The following is a 16,087-nucleotide window of genomic DNA, read 5'->3' as shown; positions in this document are numbered from 1 at the left end:
TAACAGTTCTATAGTCCCATTGTGTTGGGTGTCCAGTTTTCATTTGAATGCCGTTATACACACATCAAAAAAAGTTTTGCGTCACCTTGGTTGGAAGAGTTCAGGAACCTGTATAGAAAGATGGAACAGAGATCAACATGAACATCTTTTCCGCCCTTTTTATTGCTCATGAAAACTACACATTGTATGTTGTACCACCATACAGCGAGATCTTCAGAGGTTGTGGTCCAGGTTGCTGTACACACCGGTACCTCTAATTCTCAGTAGCATGTCCTCTTGCATTGACGCATGCCTGTGCTCATCATGGCACACTATCCACAAGTTCATCAAGACACTGTTGGTCCAGCCTATCCCACTCCTCAGTGGCGATTCGGCGTAGATCCCGCAGAGTGGTTGGTGGGTCACGTCATCCATAAACAGCCTTTTGCAATCTGTCCCAGGCATGTTCAATAGGGTTCATGTCTGGAGAACATGCTGGCTACTCTAGTCGAGCGATGTCGTTATCCTGAAGGAAGTCATTTACAAGATGTGCACGATGGGGGTGCGAATTGTCATCCATGAAGATGAATGCCTCACCAATATTCTGCTGATATGGTTGCACTATTGGTCAGAGGATGGCATTCACATATCATACAGCCATTACGGTGCCTTCCATGACCACCAGCGGTGTACGTTGGCCCCACATAATGCCACCTCAAAACAGCAAGGTACCTCCACCTTGATGCACTCGCTGGACAGTGTGTCTAAGGCATTCAGCCTGACCGGGTTGCCTCCAAACATGTCTCCGACAATTGTCTGGTTGAAGGCATATGCAACACTCACTGGTGAAGAGAACTTGATGCCAATCCTGAGCGGTCCATTCGGCATGTTGTTGGGCCCATCTGTACTGCGCTGCATGGTGGCATGTTCCCAAAGATAGACCTTGCCAAGGATGTCGGGTGTGAAGTTGCACATCATGCAGCCTACTGTGCACAGTTTGAGTTGTAACACAATGTCCTGTTCCTGCACGAAAAGCATTATTCAACAGGGTGGTATTGCTGTCAGTGTTCCTCCAAGCCATAATCCATAGGAAGTGATCATCCATTGCAGTATTAGTCCTTGGGTGGCCTGAGTGAGGCATGTCATCGACAGTTCCTGTCTCTCTGTATCTTCTCCTTCACTTTGGTTCTCTCCGTGACACCTGAAAACTTCCCTTGTTGAGAACCCTTCCTGGCACAAAGTAACAATGTGGATGCAATTGAACTGCACTATGGACCATCTAGGCATGGTTGAACTCCAGACAACACTAACTGTGTACCTCCTTCCTGGTGGAATGACTGGAACTGATCAGCTGTCAGATTCTCTCTGCCTAATTGGTGCTGCTCATGCATGGTTGTTCACATCTTTGAGCGGGTTTAGTGACATGTCTGAACAGTCAAAGGGACTGTGTCTGTGATACAGTATCCACAGTCAACATCTATCTTTAGGAACTCTGGGAATCAAGGCGATGCTAAACTTTTTTTAATGTGTGTACATTATCAAGCACATTTCATTTTGGCCAAACTTAGGCACACTGATGTATTAAGTTGATCCATTTATAAAACCAATTTTGTCAATTATACCACTTTTGCACACTGAATAGAAGATAACAAATGTTAGCTGTGTCAGGGATTTTACCGAAGATGCAATAATTTCTTTAACAATTGTGTTTCATATACAAGAGGATACTAGTTTCACACTAAAAATTTTGTCAATTTCATTTTTTAGGTTGTCGAAAATAGTGGCTACGGTTCAAATAAATTTTCACTTGTGAGAAATAATGATGGAACTGCTTCACTCAAAGTAATTCGACCCTTGGATTATGAGGATACCCATGGCAACATCATGAGGTTCCAAATACAGGTTACTGATAAGGTTTGCTTCCACATGTTTTCAGTTCTTGTAAATAGATATCAGTATTGAAATGCATGACAAATTCATTAGTCCTTAATTTTGCTACCAGTACCTCTGCGTGTTGCCATTTACATGCAACATATTAACATTCAGAACAATATTAACATAACACTGGCAATAACTTACTTTGTGTGTGTTTAAAATGTGCACAATAGTCCTCTGTGATTAAATCAATAATTACGTAAAGATTTACCAATATGATTTTGCTGTTTCCACATCTGAATCTGTAAATTATGGTGTACATGAAACATCGTTTTTGCAAAATTATTCTGAGTGATTTTGACTTTGGATATTAATTAAAAATTGCAATACTGTTTTCCTTACTAATCAGCTACACACTTCTTACCTGGTGCAATTTGTGATCACAACTGTTCTATATCAATACTGCTTCTAATCATAAATAGTACTATGTTATGAAGTGTCAATGTACCTTCTATAAATTTCAGGGTGATAATGATACATCACAACAATATTACACAAGATACGCTTGGGTAACTGTTAAGCTCAGAGATATTAATGACAATACGCCTGTGTTTGAGAAACTTCATGCTGAGGTAACATTACCAGAAGATGTTGCAGTTGGAAAAATAGTTGAAATATTTAATGCAAAGGATCCTGATGGTGATGGCAAGAGCAAAGTGTCTTACAGTATCTCATATGATCTAGATGCTTTGCAGCACTTTTACATCAATCAGGATGGCAAAATACTGATTAGGAAAGAACTTGATAGAGAAGTCAGTCCTTGGCATAAGGTAAGAAGCAAGCAGTATCTCCAATATTGATGAGTATGTGTCCATTCATTCAAGCATTGTGATCCATGTCATTTAAACACTGCAGAAACAAATTCATAACATGAAAAACAAGATAATATTGAGATATGCAGTCCTTATATCGAATAAAGAAAGCAGATATCGTTTAACAGTACTTAATGTGAAATTGACCACACATTTGTTTTTTCTGCCAGAAATTTTTCGAGTGACTGAATCTGAAGATTTACAAAATCACAGGGGTCTCATTTTTAAACTACTACTGCTTTATTAGTGAAACTGAAGTTTTGAATCTTTTTGTAAACTATCTATACATTTTGTTGAAAGTATGATGTGTGATCTATTACAAATTAAATAAAAGCATGTCCATTGATCTTGCTGTAATCGTTTCTGTTCCAGCAAGTGAATAGTGGATGCCTTTCCTTCCTCATTCTACAGCAAATATTTCTTACTATTGGTAGTAAAAAGTGAATTTCGAAGGACAGGCAGGAAATCTTGGTCTGAGGCTTTTCATCATTTCATCAAATTTGTGAAAAGCTAGGCTCATATGCTCATTCAGCCGTCTGGGTTTAGGTTTTTTATGCTTTCTCTAAGGATAACTTCAAATGAATCCTTTGAAAAGCTTGTAACCAATTCCTTTCCCCGTACTCTTTCAAATAAGTTCACACTTCATCTTTAATGATCTCAGCATCAATGCGATGTTAATATCCAACTTACTTGCCTTTGCCATCATTCAGTACACAGTTCTCTGCAAATGCTGATGTTTATGTGTGTGGGTATGTGTGTGTTGTGTACTGTTTTTTCTGGCAAGAAAATCATGTACACACATTAACTTATCTGACAAGAGTCTTTTGTTCACTAATGTTTCAGGTTAACATCTTAGCAGTTGATGATGGAATTCCACCAAAGACATCCACAGCAACTTTGTTAGTCATTGTTGAAGATGTTAATGATAATCCACCACATCTCCTGGAGAATTATAACCCTGTTTTATATGAGCATACACCACCTACAGAAATTATAGAAATACTTGGAGCAGATGCTGATGATTATTCAAGAAATAATGGGCCACCATTCACATTTAGAATGGCTCCCAACGCAGATGATAAGATCAGGCAGTCATTCAGTGTAACTTTTGATCAAAGTAAGTTTTCTTTCTGATGCAGTCAGCATATACTGAGTAATCATATTACACTAAAGAGGCTCTTTTTATATTACCACAATAGTATTTTCTTGTGTTTAGATGTAAATACAAAGAGGTTTTCTTTCATGAACAGTATAAGGTGAGTGAAGACTGTTTAGCCTATGTAGCCAAATTTGCGGTGTTTTTGTGTTTACATTTCTGGTCCACTTTCATTTTAATCTAACTGCAGATACGGGCAGAGATACAGTAATATATCATGGCAGAATATTTCTTTCTTAGTTCATGTTGAGGAATTAGAAACATTTGCTGCTCACACCCACATATCCAGTAACACAAGTCGTCATCTTAAAAATCTGTGTACTTGTGGCATGAAAAACAACTTGTGTTAATGCATGTCTTTGCAGGTGTATGATAAAGTATATGAAGTTCTCTATATTCTAAGAGCAGGCTCATTCACATTCTGGACTGACTGACTGTTACCCATGCCTGCCCTCCCATATCAGTAGTTCTGTTATGCTGAGTGATGTTGAATAAGTAAGTTGTGGGTGCAATAATGTCAGCTGCTCCCATGCAGCTGTCTGTCTGAATAGCACAGCTCCTGATGTGGGCCCTCCTCTCCCAACTGCCCCAATGCAAGATGCAGCGGCACATGCTGTGTTGCTGCCAACCAGTACACGCAGAGGGGTGTGGGCAGGAATGCGTGTCTGTGCATCATTCTACTCCATACATTGATACCTCAGTACAAAACTAATACACCTTCAAAAAGATGTACCAATACAACTGGCAGGAATGATGTGATGGGGCCAAATAAATACAGTTTGATTAGTAGATAGCTTACGTCTATTACGGGTATACAAAGTAAAGGGAGAGGGTGACATATAGGTTGATTTGCCGAAGTCTTTATTTGCATTTTCAGTAACATGATAGGTTCTGTAGGCGATGACATCTCGGTCTACGAAGCTCTCCAGGCCAGATACGTTTGGAACTCCTGATCCACCTCGTACAATTGCAACAGTTAACCATCCGTTGCCATGTGTGAAAGAATCGTTGATGTCAATGCTGAAGTTGAGCCGGCATCCACAGAAGACAGCTGGTCCATCCAGAAGAGAGTGTGCTGAGACAGATTTTATAGTATTCTTCTTCTTGTCAGCAGCAGAAGTTGTCATTTCGACGTCTTCAATTGTTTTATATATGGTCTGTCCTGAACGGCGTCGATATGTTCGTAGACCGAGATGTCATCGTCTACAGAACCTATCATGTTACTGAAAATGCAAATAAAGACTTCGGCAAATCAACCTATATGTCACCCTCTCCCTTTACTTTGTATACCCGTAATAGACGTAAGCTATCTACTAATGAAACTGTATTTATTTGGATTAAAGGCAAAGGTACTTGTGAATATGTAAAATTTGTTGGTGATTGTACTTTGTATTTTCATAAATAAAGTGATCTGTAGCGTAGCTGAAAAATGGACAAGGGTACATCTAGAATCTGTTGGCATAGAGTTGGTAACAGCATGTCACGTCAGCTCTCTGAGCGCTTGACCTTTGACCCCGGCCGATAAGGCCGGCTGACGCAATCGTGGCAGTGCGCCACGATTTATTTGGGCCAATGTGCGCACAGGTTGCGCATGTATTATACATTTATTTTTGAAGAACATCACAGTACATTAACTTGAATTTCTTATGTTGACAGTGCATTAATAATTCCTTACCAAAGCCATGATTTAGTTTGGGCAGAGTATGCATAGAAACAAAATATCTTAACCAATCACAACACAAGTAATTTTGCTGTTAGTTGTTATTCCGTGTTTTAAAAAAAATTTTAAATTTTTGTTTAAAAGGTAAGTTTACTAAATCTTAAAGGTTCCACAGTATTTTAGAACAAGGACAGATCTTGACATGGCTGTGTATCTCAACCATGGGATCAATATTAACATATGATGAATTTTTTTCGGGTTATCAGCCGAGTGGTGGTGTCGTCTTGTCACAAGACAATGCCACCACTCAGCCGATAACCTGAGAAGAATTCATCATTGGAATACGCTGAGAAAAACTGCAATCGCAAATATTAACACATTTGAACAGATTCAAAGTTTTGTGAAGGGCAAGGCTCATCTTAGTCCATCTGTTAACAAGACAAGGCAGATTAACATTAGATGGAATCTGCAAAATAACTCATGTTAATATCACATAGTAAGTATATTAAACATTAGAGAAAGCAGTTTGTGGTGTATGCAGCTGATGCGACTTACACACCACTGACTAATCAAGTTAACCCACTTAAGCTAGTAATTTACTAAGCTGCATTTTTAACTGTGTTATGACTACTAGGGCCTGCCATCTTATTACCTTATGCAGACCATAGTGCTCCACACAGACTTCTTAGCCAATACCTATGGCCACAATAACACAGCAAAATAGTGCTATGCAGTTGAGGCCATAGGCACTGTAGCCCATGGAGCACTACGTTAGAACTTTTAATTTCTTACTAGCTAAGGAAAACTGGGAAAGCATCTCCATTCAGAACAATGTTGATAGCATATACATGAGTTTTTGTAATATATTACTTCACTAATTTAATGTATCATTTCCAAAAGAAGTAAAAACAGTAAAACCTACCAACAGTAAGCAGTGGGTAAGTAAAGGCACAAAAATTTCCAGTGAGAGAAACAGATTTCTGCAGTAATGTTGTCAGAAATATAAGCGTTACCCAAGAATTAGCAGATTATTCTAAACCCTACAAAAGAATCTGTGGTAGAGCAGTCAGACAGGCAAAAACTAAGTGGAATGACAGTTTGATAAGGAACTCGTCTAAAAAAATGAGAACCATGTGGAAGTTATAAGGAAATAAACTTGTAGCTCAGTGCAGAAAAAAAGTATTATTAACACTAGTGGGCTCAAAAGCCACAGACCCAAAATCTGTCATGACAAAATTCAATGAATATTTCACTTCACTAGCTGACGACCTCATTCCAGTAAACTGTAAAGGACAAGTACCAAATTTCTCGACCAAATCAGTGAGTGTGGATACCTTTGTGTAACTTTATAAAACAAATCCCACTGAAATTATAAGTAAAATTAAATCATTAAGCAATGAAATACCAAGTTGCCTTGATGAAGTACCTGATTTCATATTAAAAACATGTGCTCACCACATAGCAAAACCATTGGCAAAAATGTTCAACCTTTTTCTAGAAACTGGTGTCTTTTCAGAAGTTCTCAAAATAGCAAACGTTTCACCACTGCTAAAAAAAAAGATTCTTCTGATCAAATATCAAATACCAATCTGTGTTGCAGCCAAAGTCCTTCTCAAAAATTTTAGAAAAACAATTTTATGACAGGCTTTTCAGTTTCATAAATAAATATTCATGTCTTAGTGTACAACAACAAGGTTTTAGAAAGTCTAAATGTACACAGAAAGCAATTTTTGAATTCTTAGACTGTGCTTTAAAATCCCGTGATCAACATAAATTAGCTGGAGGTATTCTTCTAGATCTGTCAAAAGCCTTCAGTGTCCAAGTCCATAACATTCTGCTTGAAAAATTAAAAAGATGAGGAGTAGGAAATGCAGCACATAGCTGGTTGTGTTTGTGCCTAAAAAACTACAGGCAGAAGGTATCACTTCAGTATAAATTCAACACTAAGAACAAAACAAAAAATACCACTCCTTCCTTTGTGGTGAATTACCAATAAAATATGGTGTACCGCAGGCCTCAGTCTTAGGTCCACTCCTCTTTTTGATTTATGTGGATGGCGTTGTTGAATATATGAGTTCCAAAAAATCTATCCAATTTGCTGATTACATCAGCCATTTGCCTCCTGGATCCAGCCCAGAAACCTTGCAGTCAATAGCAGAATGTTCTATGAAAAGATTTTCTGAGTGATTCACAAAAAAATAAACTCATTGTAAATACTGAAAAAACTGTGTGTGTTAAACTTTTGTTTATTTCCTCCATCTAACCGAATGTCTGTGTTCAAGTATGATTAAAATATTATCCCCTAGAAAATGTGTCACAAAATTTTTGGATTTGGCGGTTCAGCAAGACTTAAAGTGAGACACACACATGAATGACTTGTCTAGGAAACTCTCTTTCATGTGCTGTGGTCTAAAAATATTAAAGTCTATAGAATTTAAAAAAGATCTCTAAGAATGATTTGTGAACTTAAAAAGATGGAGTCCTACAAATCTCATTTTACTGAGCTTGGTGTTCTGAATGTTCCAAGCTTGTTCGTTTATGAAACTATCTTGTTCACATGAGACTACCTCTTGAAAACAGGCAAATTGATACAAAATAAAAATGTACACAACTATTGTACCAGAGGGAAATCAAATATTCACCGAAATATTACAACTAAGCATATCAGAGGAGCATAATTAATGTTGATGTAATACTACAGAATAAGATACCAGAGGAAATAAAAATTGCTACCTATCCAAAATTTAAAACTGAACTAAAGGCATTTCTAATAAAGCCCTCTTTCTGTTCTGTAAAAATATCTGAATGCGTAACCAAAAAAAACTTATTTAGAAATTAAATTGCAGGAATATTTACCTAATTTTAATTTGCTACTATCTGCTAATACTATATATTACTTCAACTTTTCTTTGACCTGTCCAATATCAATTGTACAATTTGTGCCGTAGGATATAACTAGGCCAATAAAAAATCATTCAGTCAAACATGTCGTATGTAAGAGTACTGTGTGAGTTGACGTTTGTTAGGTTACATAACAACTACTGCCACTAGGTTAGTTAGTAAGCAAATTCTGCATGGTGTTGGACCAATACCCTGCCTCAACTTAGTATAAACAAGTTATATACTGTTCCTACATAGTTATAGAGGAAATAACAAGCTACCACTAACCTATTATTAATCTTGTAAAAACATTTTTGTAGAATGAAACTAGACTTTTTTGAGTAGTGGACCCATTAATTTTGTATGATTGTGTAATATGCATGATCTGTTTCTGTTGTGCATTTAATCTGTTTGATTTTGTTTGCTTACTTTATATGAAATTTATATTACATTTGTATTATCACATTTACAATGTTGTGTTCATTGATGTAATTACTTGACAATGATGGGTACAGGTTTAATGTGGATTTTAGGACAATATCTATACACGGACTGTTCTAACTAGTCTTACTTTTCATTAGATTCGTTCATAATAAGATATAAACTGCAGTCTTTGATTAATGTTCATGTGAGTAGTTGTGCGTGTTTTATGTGTTTTATGTTATATGCATTTTGTGCAGCTGTGTTATGTCAGAGTTGTCACTGTCACTCATATCATCCTCAGTACTGGAGCTCTATCTATGTCAGCCTTTCTTCATCTTCTGTATTGATGAGTCTGTTTGTATATGACATGTTTTGCTTTCAACATGTTGTTGGTGACTTTGTTAAATTACTAAATGAAGCATATGATGACTGTGGTAAAACTACCCCAGACACTTTCCTTTGTTTGCAAAACAACCCACCAACTCACAGTCAATAATGCAACCCACATAACATGCTCGTCTTCAACAATGTGTTAGAGGGAGACGTGCATTAACTAAACTCAAATAACATACGAACAGTTCACTTTGAAGATACAACACAGTACAACCACAATGCCTAGCTCTCTCTCTGTGTACACTGCATATTCCAAAGGGAGCAATGAAGTCAACTCTAAATTACAGTTTGCAAGACAGACCGATGTGATGAGTCATATCACTACCCTAAGCATGAATGTGTGTTATCTGGTAGAACTGGTAATTTCCAAGATTGATTACACATCGAAGTCACAGGGTCCAAACGACACATATCGAATGTGCGATTGTAAATCGATCATGCAGCTCGCATCACGGGCATTATGAATATGTTTACAGTGGTCACTACAGCTACGACAAAAGAAGAATATTAAAAAAATACTTGTAATTACAAAGGAGATGACTTACTTTACTCGTCGTTGGTGTTGTCGTCATGTGAAAGTCCATGTGATGTGTACACTACAGAGACAATTCCCTTTTTGCCATAGCCTGGGTAAACTCTGTCAGTGTCACACAAGAATTTCAGCAGAGTGTCACATGCATTAACTTTTCCCTGAAAATTCAAATTGTGGAAATAGAGATACTGAAACAAGTACAGTTCGTCTCTTCGTCCTGGACGCCCTTCTCTTTTAATGGAAGAATTCACAAATTTCCATAGCCGCTCGATATTCTGTATGGGCATACTATGGTTATCCAAAGACACAAACTCTATAGACTGGTTCATGAACTCTTGGTCAATTCCTTCAGATTTCAGAGCCTTGTAGGACTGAAATATGGCTGTAATGACTTTAATACCAGGCAGCACCAAGTGCTTTATCAGACGCACTAAAGTGACTCTGTCTCAGGACAATATTCTCACAACAAAACACTTCCGGGACTCTCTTTCTATTCCACCGAATACCCAAATATGATCGATTTCACTCTTTGAAGGTCGTCCTCTCTGGTTCTTCCTTCTAGGTATATGAGATTCACTAACTTCCACAACTTTACTCACTCCACCAATTGGTACACTGTCATTTGTCACAACCACATGACAGACTTATCTGCAGAACCCGAAATAGTCACACATGGTATTAGCAGATAACGTGCTTGCAATGTGTAGTCTCCAAACCAGCAAGATAGAAGAATTAAACTGGTCTGGATGAATAATTTGGAAGAATTAAAACGTGTATTCTTCCTTAAACTCGTTAGTTTTCCGCCCTGTCCTCAATGAAATTGAAACAGTATTTCAGCATTGAAACTCCTCTTACAAAGTTTTACACACTTCGTGCCACCACAGTCCCTCCTTTCGTCGTCCAGTAGTACTCCATATTTGTGACAAAAAGTCAAACAATTTTCTACGTGGGATATGCATGGAATTACATTTTTCCGTGTGAGAGAATCTGTGGAAGAAATGTCAAGAACACCAGACATCACACTCACTATCAACAGAAATCATCTTATTTTCCCAAGCAACTAACAAATAAATCGTGGAGGAATGTAATTTAGAAAGCAACAAAAGGAATGATGGAGAACAGATAAAGATGACAATTACAAATAATTGATCATAACGCCCGCCATGAGACTCGCATGAATTTACAATCACACATTCGATATGTGTCATTTGGACACCATGACTTCGATAGGCAATCGTTCTTGGAAATTACCCAACTCTAAATTACAGCTTTCAAGACAGACTAATGTTATGAGAGATATCACTACCCAAAGCATGAATCTGTGGTATCTGGCAGAACTGAACATTTATTTCCATATAAAACGCATCTATACTGGATAGCTTGCAAGCGTGGAAGGCTGAACAATTAACTGTTAAGAGAGGCATGGAATTTTCTGTATCACTAATGTCAAAGAGTAACTATAATGACTAATACTAGTCACATGGAATATTTATGCACCACTGTACACTCACATTTGCAGGGACAGAATGAGATGCTACATATCTCCCTCCCACCTCCCCCACCCTAGTGTTAACAATATTGCAGATTGAACCTCGCATGTCATCTTGCATGCTGCTTTCTTGAAACCTGGGATTGTGCCATTGGAGCTAGTGGTTCCAGCAAGTCATGAGGTACTAGTCTTTGGTGTTGTTTCCATCTCCGAGGCATCTGGCATCCGTAGTGTCTTGTGGTGGCTGTGGGGTGTGGGGACATTTTCTGGTGCTACATTTATATCTTCATTTGCCTCCTGCAGTCCTTGCTGTGTTCAATGCAGTGAAAAATTGCAGCCTTTAGTCATTCTAGTGTGACAGTGGTAGGCTTACCATTTACTCTAATCTGTAATGTGTGGCCACCTCTGCTAATCACCAGATGTGGTCTGTCTTATGGTGGCTGCAACAGCTTGCGTACTGCATCATTGCATAACAAAACATGTGTGCAATTCTCAAGATCTGTAAATACAAGCATCCCAGCCTGACTTCTGGGCACCGTTGGTCTGAGCTGGTGTATGTGCTCACGTAATCTGCATCAACAGTATCATCTGCCATGCTGTGTAAGAATTCTCCTGGCAGACATAGCATTTGCCCATACACTAGCTCTGCTGCTGTAGTTCTGAGATCACTTTTGAATGCCAAAACTTGTAGTTTGAGTAGTACAATAGTAATACCTCCATCCAACTTTGCATCATGTACATTGTAGAGCTGATTTCAGTTGGTGATGCTGGTGTTCAGTATACCATTTGATGCACAATGATAGGCTGTGATGCATATATGCTTCATGTCTAATAATGTAGCTAATGCTCTGAAAAGGTAGGCTTCGAATTTTCATCCCTGATCTGTGGTAATCCATAGTGGTATGCCAAACCGGTGATCCAACTGAAAAAATGTCTGCGGCACAGTTTCGGCTATGATATCCTTCATGGGGAATGCTTCAGGCCACCTGGTAAATCGGTCCACAACTGTAAGACAATAATTATAGCCTTCTGAGACTGTGAGCAGGCCTACAATATTGACGTGCATATGTTTGAAATGTTGATTTGGCGGCAGAAAAGCGCCTAGCGGAGCTCTGACATGCCATGTAATCTTGTTCCTCTGATACACGATGCATTGCTTGTCAAATGTTTTGCAATCTGCATGCATTCCAGGTCAGATGAAACTTTATTTGACCAATCTAATAGTGGCTTGTACTCCTGTATGTGCCAATTTGTGTACTGATGCAATTGCTTGTACTCGATAGTGTTGCAGCACAAATGGACATGCTTTCACTCCAGATAGGTCATCATACAATTCAACATTCGCTTCAGGCATCATGACACATTTTAACTTCAGCCATGTTGGTTGTTTCAACAAATCTTGTAACTCATTATCACATTGCTGGGCATGGGCAAGGGCATCAAAATCAATGGTAGCCATTACAGCTTCAACATGTGAGCAGGTGTCTGCCATTGCGTTCACAGCCTCTACACGTAATAGCACATCTGCTGGTATCTTCAGCTTCCTTTGTATGTAAACAATGCAGGTGGTGAACTGGCTAATGTAATCCAAATGGCGTAGTCGCCTCGGTGATGCTTTTTCTGGTTTTACATTAGTGGCCTGTGATCTGTATAAATAGTGAACTGTCAGCCCTCCAGTAAATCCCTGAATTTCTTGACTGCAGCATAAGCTGCATACAGTTCGCAGTCGTAGGTTGCCCAGAAGGTGACAACTTCTGACTGAAGAATGCTATCAGCTGCAAACGGTGCTCAACCTGTTGTTACAGTATAGTGGCAATGGCTGTAGGTGAGGCATCAGCCATGAGTGTAAGTGGCTCCTGTGCCAAGGGACATGCTAACTGTGCAGCCTCTGTAATTGCTGTTTGTGCTGCTTGAAACACATTGTCTGTCCAGAGATACTTGTCGTTTGACTTTGGTATACTCTTAACAAATTCATACAGGGGGGCTATTATCGATGTGTAACTGTATACAAATCTTTTTTCACTTTGTGATAGATGGTGCTGTAATAGTCACAAACATGTGGCTCACAATTTTAGACGAACAGTTGGTAACAGGTAGGTTTTTAAAATTAAAATACATAACGTAGGTACGTTTGAACATTTTATTTCGGTTGTTCCAATGTGATACATGTACCTTTGTGAACTTATCATTTCTGAGAACACATGCTGTTACAGCGTGATTACCTGTAAATACTACATTAATGCAATAAATGCTCAAAATGATGTCCGTCATCCTCAATGCATTTGGCAATACGTGTAACGACGTTCCTCTCAACAGCGAGTAGTTCACCTTCCGTAATGTTTGCACATGCATTGACAATGCACTGACGCATGTTGTCAGGCATTATCGGTGGATCACGATAGCAAATATCCCTTAACTTTCCCCACAGAAAGAAGTCCGGGGACGTCAGATCCAGTGAACATGCGGGCCATGGTATGGTGCTTCGACAACCAATCCAACTGTCATAAAATATGCTATTCAGTATCGCTTCAACCACACGCAAGCTATGTGCCGGACATCCATCATGTTGGAAGTACATCGCCATTCTGTCATGCAGTGAAATATCTTGTAGTAACATCGGTAGAACATAACGTAGGAAATCAGCATACATTGCACCATTTAGATTGCCATCGTTAAAATGGGGGCCAATTATCCTTCCTCCCATAATGCCGCACCATACATTAACCCGCCAAGGTTACTGATGTTCCACTTGTCGCAGCCATCGTGGATTTTCCATTGCCCAATAGCGCATATTATGCTGGTTTACATTACTGCTGTTGGTGAATGACGCTTCGTCGCTAAATAGAATGCGTGCAAAAACTGTCATCATCCTGTAATTTCTCTTGTGCCCAGTGGCAGAACTGTACACCATGTTCAAAGTCGTCGCCATGCAATTCCTGGTGCATGGAAATATGGTATGGGTGCAATCAATCGATGTTCATGTAGCATTCTCAACACCAAAGTTTTTGAGATTCCCGGTTCTCACGCAGTTTGTCTGCTACTGATGTGCGGATTAGCCGTGACACCTACTTGGGCACCGTCATCAGACGCAGGTCGTGGTTGACATTTAACATGTGGATGAACACTTCCTGTTTCCTTAAATAATGTAACTATCCGGTGAACAGTCCAGACACTTGGACGATGTTGTCCAGGATACCAAGCAGCATACATAGCACTTGCCCATTGGGCATTTTGATCACTATAGCCATACATCAACACGATATCAACCTTTTCCACAATTGGTAAACGGTCCATTTTAACACGGGTAATGTATCACGAAGCAAATACCGTCCACACTGGGGGAATGTTATGTAATACCATGTACTTACACGTTTGTGACTATTACAGTGCCATCTATCACAATGTGAAAAAAGTGGTCCAACTAAAATATTCATATTTCTTTACATACTACACGAATATGTAATAAAAAATGGGGGTTCCTATTTTTAAAAAAATGCAGTTGATATCCGTTTGACCTATGGCAGCGCCATCTAGTGGGACACCCATAGCGCCATCTGGTTACCCTTCAAGCTAGACGAGTGTCGTTCTTTGTAGTTTTTTCGTTTGATGCTTATTTCGTGAGATATTTGGCCCAGTCACTATCAATGGACCACCCTGTATATATAAAAAAGATGTTCTATTGTGTACTTGTGTACTTTACCCACCGCCATGGGGGGGGGGGGGGGGGGGGGGGGGGGACCTTCTTAAGTACTGTGTGCTCTCCCTCAGAGTTCAAGTTCTCTACATATCAAATTTCACTGAAATCAGTTCATCGATTTAATGGTGAAAATGTAACAGACAGAGCTACTGTCACGTTTAATAATATTACTATGGAAGTATGGATTAAATGTGTCAAGGATTGTATAGAGCATTGTATTCATTATGTTGAATCATATTATGTAAGAAATATCAATCACTAAAAGCATTTTCACAAATATGATAATGTTCAAAAGTCAAAGAGTAAATACCATTGATTTTCAAAGAGCAAATATTTTTCCCTAACTCGTGTAATATTCTTTAAATCAATAAATATCTTGAACTTAACAGTTTCTAAAGTAACCTATGTTATTTCTTAAGGTTCAGTCTACCTCCCTACCAAATTTCATCAAAATCTGTTCAGCAGTTTAGTCAGCAAAACATAATGGACAGAATTACTATTAGTATAGATTAATGAAGTACACAGCCTAATGGAAGGAAGAAAGGCCCATCCCAGCCAACAACTGGAAGTGATGTACACAATTAGCATGTATCCTGACTCCACCTGTAGTAATGTGGGAACAAGAGACCGATCAGTGAATGCATTGTTTGTTCTTTGAACGAGTAGCTGATTTGATGTTTATTATTTCTTTATCTTTTTTGTTTTAGAGCCATACTTCTGACGCTAATCCAAATAAAATAAATGTCTATTAGTATATGTGGGTTTGATTTCTGACTTACATTTGACAATGGATCAGGGTCAACTATTCGATATTAATCTGTTCAATGAATTGGCCAAACTGTGTGGATTCCAGTGTCATCACACAACCAGTTAAAGGAGAACCATTGAGAATTCGTGCAGATTATCTCACAACAGCACCACTACAACCACAAACGGAGCTACCACTGCTGGTACAGCACATTCATGACCATGTAGCAAGGATGAGAGGGCCACTGGCATCCCTACATTGGGGAACATCCGGTCTTCATGCACAAAGCTTTGGATCATTCACACATCATGCTGTGCAGAGATGCCATATGGGCTGCCCTTCCACCTCCTTATAGTGGGCCCTACCAAGTACTGCGATGTAAT

General features: G+C 38.8%; 1 protein-coding gene across 1 annotated transcript in view; it reads left to right on the top strand.

Annotated features, from left to right (window-relative positions):
- LOC126092794 (putative neural-cadherin 2) overlaps positions 1 to 16,087 on the top strand; it is a 192,409-nt gene that overhangs the window by 129,044 nt on the left and 47,278 nt on the right. Inside the window, exons 9-12 of the mRNA XM_049908523.1 lie at positions 1,747 to 1,893; positions 2,379 to 2,684; positions 3,570 to 3,843; positions 3,943 to 3,982. Of these exons, the coding sequence (XP_049764480.1) occupies positions 1,747 to 1,893; positions 2,379 to 2,684; positions 3,570 to 3,843; positions 3,943 to 3,982 (767 nt within the window). The remainder of the gene's footprint in view (positions 1 to 1,746; positions 1,894 to 2,378; positions 2,685 to 3,569; positions 3,844 to 3,942; positions 3,983 to 16,087) is intronic.

Source organism: Schistocerca cancellata, chromosome 7, assembly GCF_023864275.1.
Source record: "Schistocerca cancellata isolate TAMUIC-IGC-003103 chromosome 7, iqSchCanc2.1, whole genome shotgun sequence".
Taxonomy (NCBI): Eukaryota; Metazoa; Arthropoda; class Insecta; order Orthoptera; family Acrididae; genus Schistocerca; species Schistocerca cancellata.
Note: the sequence above shows the minus strand (reverse complement) of the source record. Positions and strands in the feature narration are given on the sequence as shown.